This window comes from Macrobrachium rosenbergii, chromosome 15 (genome assembly GCF_040412425.1).
Source record: "Macrobrachium rosenbergii isolate ZJJX-2024 chromosome 15, ASM4041242v1, whole genome shotgun sequence".
NCBI lineage: Eukaryota > Metazoa > Arthropoda > Malacostraca > Decapoda > Palaemonidae > Macrobrachium > Macrobrachium rosenbergii.
Window position 1 is genome coordinate 53,846,798 of NC_089755.1, and position 11,586 is coordinate 53,858,383.

At 38.9% G+C, this 11,586-nt stretch overlaps 1 protein-coding gene across 1 annotated transcript in view; it reads left to right on the top strand.

The window, feature by feature from the left end:
* LOC136846744 (ankyrin repeat and SOCS box protein 6-like) overlaps positions 1 to 9,335 on the top strand; it is a 25,361-nt gene extending 16,026 nt beyond the window's left edge. Inside the window, exons 2-8 of the mRNA XM_067117917.1 lie at positions 1,258 to 1,541; positions 3,120 to 3,217; positions 4,126 to 4,264; positions 4,868 to 5,070; positions 5,566 to 5,709; positions 5,958 to 6,092; positions 6,699 to 9,335. Coding sequence (XP_066974018.1) covers positions 1,258 to 1,541; positions 3,120 to 3,217; positions 4,126 to 4,264; positions 4,868 to 5,070; positions 5,566 to 5,709; positions 5,958 to 6,092; positions 6,699 to 6,902 — 1,207 coding nt within the window. The 3' untranslated portion in view covers positions 6,903 to 9,335. The remainder of the gene's footprint in view (positions 1 to 1,257; positions 1,542 to 3,119; positions 3,218 to 4,125; positions 4,265 to 4,867; positions 5,071 to 5,565; positions 5,710 to 5,957; positions 6,093 to 6,698) is intronic.
* Positions 9,336 to 11,586: the final 2,251 nt, after the last annotated feature.

The following is an 11,586-nucleotide window of genomic DNA, read 5'->3' on the forward strand; positions in this document are numbered from 1 at the left end:
AACTTGCACTCCGCGTCCGTAGCTACGCTGATTAGTCATCGGCGTTGCAAGGATACCAACTGGGCTGTCTGAGAGATGTTGCCATGACAACGGGTCTAGGATTACTCGCTACAAGGGTGCACTGTGAGCTGTGAAAGCATCTTAAAAAATCGTCGCTGAGTACCACGTGTGTTTATTAGGAATTTGGGAATTTGTAAAGGATTCGAATTGATTATAGAATTGATTACAGAATTTAGGTCAAAGGCCAAGCACTGGGACCTATGAGGTCATTCAGCGCTGGAAAGGGAAATTGACAGTAAAATGTTTGAAAGGTGTAACGGAAGGAAAACCTCGCAGTTGCACTACGAAATAATTGCTAGGGGAGGGTGGATAGCATGATGGAAGAAAGATAATATGTATGGAGGTGCAGTAAAAGGAACGAAAAGCGATGCAGCTAGGGGCCGAGGGCACGCTGCAAATAACCTCAAGGAATTATTGGTGGAAATAACGGCGTATTTGGGTTAGTTGATGTGTACAGTTGTCATTTCGTAAAGAGTATTCACTGTTTCTTATCTATGTACGGAAGGCATTTTCCCCGAGACGTTACCGAGTACCGGGACCTTTCCCTGAAAAAAGCGGGACGCCATATCTTAAAAATTAACCATAGAATTTTCTTGAAAATAATCTCATTATGTTTCCCATACCCAAGGTAACCGAAAATTGGTAATCTAACCTAATCCAACCTAACCTAAACTAGGGGCATGGCAAAAAAAAAAAAAAAAAAAAAAAAAAAAAAAAAAAAAGGGCTGGTGGAATACTAGCACACATCTCAGGAATTTGCGTACGGGACTATTTCAGGGTAGGTGAAAACTCTGCGGGATTAAAACGCCAGGTTTCATTTAATTTTCCCCCAAGACAGACAAGCGGGTAGTGGTTGACGTATCGAGGTACCATTAGTAAAATTACTAGCATTAATATTAGTGACCATTTTGATGTAGGTATTACTAGCAACATTAGTGATTACTACTAGTAAAATTAGTGATCACTGATGTAGGTATTATTAGTGACCTAGATATAGTAGTAATTTTAGTAATCACGGATGTAGGCATCATTAGTAACATTACTAGTATTAACATTAGTGATCATTAATCTGACGTGAACAGTAGTAACACCAGTCACTACTGAGGCGTTATTTATTTAACATTTTTGACAAGTATCCCAAAAGACCATTATAATCATTTCCACTAACCGATCCTCCTTCGCCCACCCCCTCGGCAGAGATGGTCCGCCGTCGTGTCGCGCCCTCCAGCAGCTGAAGGGCATCGTTCCGTCGGATAACGACCCCTCGCTCCCCCTGCCCATCATGGCGCCCATCGCGGTGGGGGCGTGCGCCGGGGGGCGTGAGGGCGGAGGCTGTGCCCGCACGGCGCTGCCCTTCTTATCCCGACTGGCGCCCCCCAGCCTTTGCAACACCAACAACACCACCTCCCACCACAAGAAACTGATGACCTTGGCTGACCTGCTCGACGGCTGCCCCAAGGTCGACCCTTTCGCTTATCAAGGTCAGTTTAGTCGTCAGTTCATGGTTTAGTTCACTGGGGAAAATAATGAATAATTATTAATAACTGCGGGGCAGTCATTAGGTAACTGGGGAAGTTAATTTCTAAATGTTTAGTAATTAGTTTATTTGGGAAATAATTCCTGTATGTTTAGTAATTTCCTTATTAGGGAAATAATTTCTGTATGTTTAGTCAATTCCTTTAGTAGGGAAATAATTTCTGTGTTTAGTAATTCCTTTATTAGGGAAATAATTTCAGTATGTTTAGCAATTCCTTTATTAGGGAAATAAGTTCTACATGTTTAGTAACTCCTTTATTAGGGAAATAATTTCTGAATAACTTTAGTAACTAAATTGGATTGAATACAGAATTTAGGCCAAAGTCCAACCACTGGGACCTATGAGGTCATCCAACACTGAAACGGAAATTGGCAGTAAAAGGTTTGAAAGGTTTAACAGGAGGAAAACCTCAGTTGCACTATGAATCAATTGTTAGGAGAGAGTGGAGAGTAAGTTGGAAGAAAGAGAATTTTGCAGCTAGGAGTAATTAGTTAAAGGAGAAATAATTCATATATATATATATATATATATATATATATATATATATATATATATATATATATATATATGACTAAACTGAGGGCCATTTATTCAATTAACTAGGTTTCTGTGACTTCTGTAATTTATTTTTAAATTAATGTGTGCACCGGCTCGACCGGTCGATCGAGTTCAGAGGTCCACGCCAGGACCTCTGAGTCTCTCTATAACACTGTACCACACTGGCTTGGACATGGGCTGGCATAAGCCAGTTTAAAATCTAGACCAACCAACTTTTAAGTGTGTATCTGTGTGTGTGTGTGTGTGTGTGTGTATGTTACGGTGTTGAATATGGCTTTTTGTGAATGTCTGGGCACTTTTGCCGGGGTAAATAAAAAAAAAATCGAAGTTAAAGGTGCCGAGATTGCAAAAAAAAAAAAAAAAAAAAAAAAAAAAAAAGGTCGCCAAAACAATTGCAAGAAAGAAAGCAAAATAGAAATTCGAGGTCGATGGTCGAGGAGCCCAGATGCCATTAATGGAATGTAGAATTTTGGCAGAGGGCCAAGCGCTGGGACCTACGAGGTCATCCAGCGCTGGAGAGGAAAATGAGAGTGGGTAGGTCTGAAAGGTGTAACAGGAGGAAAACTTCGCAGTTGAACTATGAAATAATTGTCAGGAGAGGATGGACAGCAAGATGGAAGAAAGATAAGATGCAAGGAGGTACAGTAAAAGGAATGAAAGGGGTTGCAGCTAGGGGCCTAAGGGATGCTGCAAAGACCCGTAAGTAATGCCTACATTGCATCGCGTGAGGTGCACAGACGAGACCTACCCACCCCCCTACGGGGAGAGATAAAGTGAGATGTACCCAAAAGTTGATGACCCAGTATAATTATTTTAACAATAAATTAACAAATTAAGTCATCTGAAAATCCGAATGCTTCCTTTAATAACATCACCAGATAAATGCACATCCTTTACAAATGTTTTTCTTATTTACATAAACTATGCAGTACCCTTTTCAAGAAAGTGTCTTTTTCTTTTCCAGATACCAAAGTCAATAGCTTAGCAAACTGTAGAGGCAGTTTTACAATATGCAATCTACTGTTTGGTTACGAGGAACAGGAGAATCCAATAGATATAGAGGTAAGGAATTCGACGTTTGACTTTTGTGATTGTTATTGATATATGCAAGACGTGCTTTTAATATTTGAGTCAAGAAAACCGATGTTTGTACAGAAGACTATATTATGTCCGGAGGAGACAAAAATGACAGGAGTTTTCGACCTTAAAAAAAAATCCCATATTTTCGTCTCCTTCGGACATACATTAATTCGCCCATTTGCCAGAAGAGTGACATAACTCGAAGACTGTTATTTTTCAGGAGAGGCAATTCAAAGTTTAAAACTCTCTATATACTTTCTATAGTGTAATAGTGACATCATGTCATACCCTCCAGCGGTTAGCATTACAAATAGGAATAAGACGTTTTGACCACAATATGGAACAAAGAAATAAGACGTTTTGACCACAATATGGAACAAAGACCGGGCTGTCTGCTGGTATCAATAACTCAAAAAATACTTTTTTTGAGTTTTGTCACTTCGTAGTAGCTATCCTTCCACAGAAATTCAAACAAAACACAGATGTGTTCTTAATCCTTGAACGTTCCTGTAAATGTACTGTTTTATATACACGAATGTTGAGAATGTAATTCAAAAATGAATGCATTCCACAGAAATGTTTATTAATAATGAGATTCAGTGCGTAACAATAACTCGATCTACATTTACAGAATTGGCAAAGTCAAATAGCAATTACGCTTCACGCAGAATATCTTAGGGAGCAAATTACGGACTGTAAACGACACGTAAAATATCTTAGGAGCATATTACGGAATGTAGACGACTGAATTAAGAACACAAAACCAGTGGTTGCAAGAATTTGCGATTTCTTTGGAGACGGACGAGCAGATCCATTCCAGCATAGCCACTTCCATTTCATGTTTATCTTTCAGAAACGACAACAAACTAACCGTTCATTGTCGATTTCAGAAATTCACGCCGACGGCGCTACACATAGCCTGCCTATCGCCGCAACCCGCTCCCTTGGTAGGCAAACTCGTGGCTTCAGGAGCACCCGTCAATGAGGCGAATCTTCTCGGACAGACGCCGCTTCACGCTTTGCTAATGGGTAAGTTACTAAACGTTGATTGATTAACTGACTGATTTATTGATTGATTTATGGTGATTAAAACTGGCGTCACAACATCTGGGTTACTGACGCAGAGTCAGTACCGAGGCATTCGTGAGCACAGGGTAAATAGTGCTTGCTTCTCACTTGAACAAAAAATATCGTTGCAACAAACCTTCAGGATTCCAGCGTGGAATGGAATGGAATATAGAACTGAGGTCAAAGGCCAAGCGCTGGGACCTATGAGGACATGATAAAAGGGAAATTGAGTAAAATTGTTTTGGCCTTGTAATAGGAAGGAAACCTTGCAGCTGCACTGTAAATCAATGGTTAGGAGTAGGTGGAAAGTAAGATGGAAGAAACAGAATACGAACGGAGGTACAGTAAAAGGAATGAAAGGGGTTACAGCTAGGGACCGAAGACACGCTGCAAAGAATCTCAAGTAATGCCTAAAGTGCACCGCAGGTGGTGAACTGACGGCACTAACCCATTACGGGGGTATCTAAGTAAGATTTGCAAATGTCTCACTGGTGGTGACGATACTCTACTGAGAAATTGGTGACGACGAGTCTTAACCGACCCTTCTCTTCATTCCTCCTTCAGGAGATATCCGAAGTGGCAGCATGACAGACGCCCTCCAGATCTTATTGAGCAACGGGGGTGACGTCAGCGCCAAGGACCTCTCAGGTGACACTCCGCTTCTCTCCGTCAGGAATCTCTTGAAACAGGGACTCTTCAACAAGGCAGCAGAAGTTGCGCAGGTGCTTCTCCAAGCAGGGGCTCAAGTCGATGCTGTCAACAACAAGGTCTGTCTCTTGTGTTCTCGTTGAAGAGGTTATACTTGAAGTAATTCCTGTGACAGGGATTTTAGCTTGCAAATGTCTTGATAATATACGAGTTACCTTGTGTTTTGTCATTATTATCTTGGGCTCTGTTTACTGATAAAATCGAGGCTGTAACGCCTTACTGATAATGGAAATACAGTGATACAGAACTGATTAAAAGTACTATTTTTGGGCCATGTCATCACTGAAAAGACACACATTACTTGTGCAATTTTATTGCTCATTTCATAATTAAAAAACACATATTGCTCAAGCGATTTTATGGCCATTTCGTAAATGAAAAATACACACATTACTTACGCAATTTTCTTGCCCATTCCATAACTGAAAAATACACACATTACTTATGCAATTTTCTTGCCCATTCTATAACTGAAAAATACATACATTACTAATCTCATTTCATTTTGTATCAGTACAATGAAACAGTTATAATGTGACTTAATCGCTTTGCAGGGTCGGACCTTGCTCACGTACAGCATAGAACATCTAGACGATTCTCTTATGCTCACTAGAACGCTTTTAAATAATGGGGCATCTGTTTGGGGAGCTCCGGATAGTTGTGATAAGGATCAAAGTGTGTTTACCTGGTTTCTTAAGGTGAGTGTTTCCCATTAGCTTGGAAACAAGTACTAAAAAAAAATCTTTAGTTTATTCAGCTTCAGATTTTAAAATGTGCAGAACATTTTCACCATCCATGTCTTTATATTGGCTTTATGAAATACTGTTTACCAAGTGTCTGCATCATCTAGTGTAAAAATGTTCCCAAACACTATAAAGTCTTGCCCTTTTCTGAAAATATTTCTTGTGGTATGAATGTTTACTCAAGGTCATTCAAATATCCACAGGCTGTGATTTCTCGTCGCAAACTGGAGAATTGTTCACATACAATTTCAATTCTGTCCATGGTGATGGCAGAGAACCCAAGGAGAATGCACCAACATGTTCTTAGGACGATGTTTAGACATTCTAGATGTTATAAGGTTTGTAGAGAGTTGCTGATCTTCTGTTTTATGAAAGCGATACCTTTACTTTCCCTTTGTTATTTCATTCTGATTTTGAGATGACTGAACTTCGGTATACCAGTCAAACTTTAACACGCCAATCGTATCTGGTTTTTGTAAGAACATTAGTGGTATTCAATATGACCTCTTGTAATTTCTTGCAAATATCTAACGCTGACCCTCTGGTAATAATGATACTGGTTCATCTAGCATGACTTCTTTCTGGTGTAGTACTTCTACTGTGGCTTTTCCATTATTATTCTGTGAAATGACAAAAGAAAAGGATAGTCTCTTTTCTAGGTGTAACGTCCAGCTTTCCTGGAATACAAGAAACTGATGTTCTTTCATGCAGGTTTTTGACCCAGTGTTCCTTGAATAATAAAAAAAAAATTATGTTTTTTCTTTTTTGCAACTTTAGGCCCAGTTTTCCTAGAATACAAAAACTTATTTTTTTCTTTTTTAAAAGTTTAGGCCCAGTTTTTCCAGAAAACCACATAAAACTGATGTTTATTTTCTTTTTTTACAACTGTAGGCCCAGTTTTCCAAGAATAATAAAAAAACCTGACTTTTTTCCTTTTTTTACAGGTTTTAGGCCCAGTCTTCCTGGAACTAAAAACCCTTATGATGCCCCACTGGACTCAGCCTCCGAGCCTATCCAGTCTCTGCTGGCGGAGCGTCCGCAACTCACTCACACCAAAGAAGATACACTCCAGCACTCACCTGCTCGGTCTTCCACCTCTACTGGAAGCCTTCATCCTCCTAGAGGAGCCAGGCTATGGTCACTCCTAGCCACGAGTATCGTTAGTCATGTGATGGATTTTTTATACTAAAAAATTTAATGGTGAAAAGTAGTAAAAAAGTGTTACGATTTAACGGGACGGACATTGCTGCAGAAGGTTGCTTTTTCCCCAACTTTCGCGGCTTCTCCCAGTGTACGAGGAGTGCTGCAGGGGTTCTGCTTACAGCCCCTTCAGTTCGGTGAAACGAAACAAGGTGATTGTTACTATTCTGATTTGCTGATGATTTGCAGAAAGTCTATGATACAAAGGCTTGTGGCTGTGGTAGCTCCTTTCGGGAGTCATGCTTGCCTGTATATTTTTCATTTTTTATTACTTTCGAGTTCGTGCGTAAAATATATTATATATATATATATCATATGTTTCTGTCAATTTCGTCATGGCAAAACCGTGAAAACAGCGTGTATAGTATCAGTTGCATTTTGTTCTCACAGACCATAGCCGTGTCAGTTATGGTCTCATATTAATTTTCATAGGTCTTTCATTCTCACAATAATACTTTTAGTCATGTTTCTCATTTTATGTAAAAGATGCATACATTGTATTTTGTCATATCATTCATTCTGCTTCATTGTTCACGCCAATTTCCTCACTTGTAGCGAGTGTCTTAAAAGATATTCCCACAAGGTGAATTTAAAATTATTCGTAAGTAGACTTCGGCTTTACGAGAACTAAGGATCTTAGCTTTAAGAAGCTGAAGCAGTGAGACATTAATTTATGATTTTAGTGTTTTTTTTTTTTTTCTATTTAAACGTTCGCCACCGCCGTGAGCTGCTCAAGAGAGAGAAAGGAAAGTCATCCGATCATTTACCACTTAAGATATTATATTACCAATTTCAGGGGTCCTACTTGCCAGCACTGAGCGTGCCTTATCCTGCGAAATTTTTACAACTCAGTTCCCTTTAGACGAGTACTGTAGTTTTACGTCTTCCTTGCGTTTTTTTTTTCTCTGATCTAGTAGACAGGTACGATCAATGCACAGTATCTGTGCCCTGTCTCACTCAGTAAGACAGTAAGAATTTCATTTGTCCAGTCTGGAAGCCTTTGCTTATCAAGCACACCGTGTTGCTGTGATCTGACCAACCGTTTTAGACTTTTATACATACAGAGACTTTTTGCCTTGAGACCTTGGTATTGCTAATCCCATCCAACCGAATACAAATGGACGGCATTGTTGGGGAGGGGAAACTCATTTACACATATACGATTTGGTACTGTCATGCTTCTGAACGCGGGAACAAAAGTGTCCTTCCCCAATTTTTAGTGAAGCTTCTAGGACGTAAAATGACACATGTTTTGTAACAATCCTTTTTTTTTCACATTTTAATGAAAGGATCTGTGAGACGTATATAATAACCGTCCCGAAGGCGAGGGTATTTGCAGACTGGTTAATTTTTAGATGTTCTACTTTGATGACGTAAATAAAAAGTGCCAAATAACACACACACAAAAACAGTAACATTTTTGACCTGAATGAGTTTCTTACTGATGTGCTACAGTGCTCTCTGCCGAGAGAACGTAAATCACACATGAGCAATTTGTTAATGAAAACGTTTGCATGGAAGTTGTCAACTCTTACAACAAAGCTTGCAAAAAGCTTCTTGTAAAACTGTACAGAAACTTTTGAGTTCCTCGGACACTGTCAATTCTAGGATTTCTTGCAAAAGTGTGACGAGGTTTAAATGTCTGTTTTCTACTTTGTAATAACTGAAACGGTCACATGTACGCCTATGCAAAGGTTAACTACTGCATTTAATGTGGTTTTTTTATATATATGTAATGTCGCTTACAGACAGGTGAAGGTGAGCCTAGGAAATTGCTTTTAGGTGTTTAAAAAAAAATATATGAAAAATTTTTTTTGATGTACTGAAAGTTGTAGAGATGGTGTTTTGGTCTCTTTTTTTTAGGTTAAAAACGATAAATCTTATTTCATAATCTCGAAGTGGAGGACGATGAAAATGGGAAGAAAGTGAGAAGTGAATAAAAAAATTTTGGGGGAAGAAAGTGAGGTGAAAAAAAATTTTGGGGAAGAAAGTGAGGTGAAAAAAAATTTTGGGGAAGAAAGTGAGAAGTGAAAAAAAATTTTGGGGAAGAAAGTGAGGTGAAAAAAAATTTTGGAGAAGAAAGTGAGAAGTGAAAAAATATTTTTTAAGTGACGCCAGGAAAAGTGTTGTGATTTATAAAAGAGTTTTCATGTTAAGTCAGACAAATGAGCTCATCCGCTTTTCTGTAAGTCTTGAGTTAAATGTTAATATTTCAGTACTTTCCTAAATGAAAAATGGACTTCTTCAGTTCAGAAGCTGCACAGTGATCATCTATGCAGGCCCAGATCCGAATGTATTTTTTTTTTTCGATTTTTTTTTTTTTTCAATTTTTTTTTTTTTTTTTTTAGATTTTTTTTTAATCAAATTTTTTTTTTTGTTAACCACCATCTTACTCAGGATTCTTATATACTGTATAAGGCTTTCAAAACGTCGTTCACAATGAACTTTTCTCTTTTTTTTTTGGAAATATATCTTTTAGTGTTCCGTAAGAGTCTAGCTAGCTAGCTAGTGGTTTCTGCTTAGACACCTCCATAGAGTCTATAGCTAGTGGTTTTGCTTAGAAAGCTTAGTGATAGTGCTACGTCTCTCTCTCTCTCTCTCTCTCTCTCTCTCTCTCTCTCTCTCTCTCTCTCTCTCTCTCTCTCTCTCTTTGAACTTCTGATTCCTCAGTAATACTCAGGTGTCATTACTTATCGTGAATCACATGTCATTCAGCTTGCCCAGAAGACTCTCGGCATTTCGTTTAACTGTTCTCGTGTACTCAAGTGGATTCTTCTCGTGTGTGTACGTCTGAGTGCGTAAGAGTGTTTCCTGAAGAAAAAAAAAAACTTACGCTTTTCTTCCTGTGTGTCTCGTTCTAAACAGGTTTAGAAAATGGGCAAGTTTACGAATATGTTTCTTGAGGTTTAGAAAGTGGGAAAGTTTAGGAATAAGTTTCTTAAATCTCTGTTTCTGCGTCTCATTCTAAACAGGTTTAGAAAATGGGAAAGTTTACGAAAACGTTTCTTAAATCTCTGTCTCTTTGTCTCATTCTAAACAGGTTTAGAAAATGGAAAAACTTTTGAAAAAGTTTCTTAAATCTCTGTCCCTTTGTCTCATCCTAAACAGGTTTAGAAAAAGGGAGAGATTACGAAAAATTTTCTTAAATCTCTGACTCTTTGTCTCATCCTAAACAGGTTTAGAAAAACGGAATATTTACGGAAAAATTTCTTAAATCTCTGACTCTTTGTCTCATCCTAAACAGGTTTAGAAAAACGGAATATTTACGGAAAAATTTCTTAAATCTCTGTTTCTGTGTCTCATCCTAAACAGGTTTAGAAAAAGGGAAAAATTACGAAAAACTCCTCTCTGTCTCTGTGCTCTCTCAGGTTTAGAAAAAGGGAAAAATTACGAAAAAGTCTCTCTCTCTCTCTCTCTCTCTCTCTCTCTCTCTCTTGCTCTGCTCTTTTGCAGCACCACCTCATATTCAGGCGTAAAAGCTCTAAAAAAAAAAAAAAAAAAAGGGGGGGGAAATGATGAGTCCGTGGTGATGAAGAATTCGGATCTTTCTGATCTTTTGTTCATTACCGTTCGTTCACGTCACTCACTTCCCAGCAGTGATTATTGTCGCAATTGTTCGTTTATTTTTCCTAAATGAATCGGTCCTGTTCCGCAGCAGACTCCTCAACGCTTCCATTTGTTATTCTTCTTCTTCTTCTTCTTCCTACTTTATCGTTGTTATTCTTCTTCTTCTTCTTCTTCTTCCTACTTTATCGTTTCCTTCATCGTTATGCTTAACTTCCCCCTTCGAATGTTACTAGTCTTAGTTTAACCAAACATCAGTTTTGATGCTTTTTGCAGATTCTGTGACCTGAAACTAATGTATAGTAAGAGTAGTCTTAGTAGAGTTTAAGCCCGACGATCCAAGTGTCCCAATTTGGGTCTGTAGTTTTATGAAAGCCCGACGATCCAGGTGTCCCAATTTGGTTCTGTAGGTTTAAGAAAGCCCGACGATCCAAGTGTCCCAATTTGGGTCTGTCGTTTTATGAAAGCTCGACGATCCAAGTGTCCCAATTTGGGTCTGTAGTTTTATGAAAGCTTGACGATCCAAGTGTCCCAATTTGGTTCTGTAGGTTTAAGAAAGCCCGACGATCCAAGTGTCCCAATTTTGGTCTGTAGTTTTATGAAAGCTTGACGATCCAAGTGTCCCAATTTGGGTCTGTGGTTTTTATGAAAGCCCGACGATCCAAGTGTCCCAATTTGGGTCTGTGGTTTTTATGAAAGCCCGACGATCCAAGTGTCCCAATTTGGGTCTGTGGTTTTTATGAAAGCCCGACGATCCAAATCTATCCCAATTTGGGTCTGCAGTTTTATGGGAGCCCGACGATCCAAGTGTCCCAACTTGGGTCTGCGGTTTTTATGAAACCTGACGATCCAAACATATCCCAATTTGGGTCTGTTGATTTTGATGACTTATATGATGATGACATATCACACGCAGTGCATATTGTACTTCTGCTTCTCTAGGGAGGGGCGGTTGATACTTCTAGTATTTTTTCTACTTTTTCTTGTAGTTGATGGAATTGAATTCGATGTAGTAGAAGAAGAAAGTGTCACTCTATCCTCTCTGTCTGTGTCTCTTCAAAGCTCGCC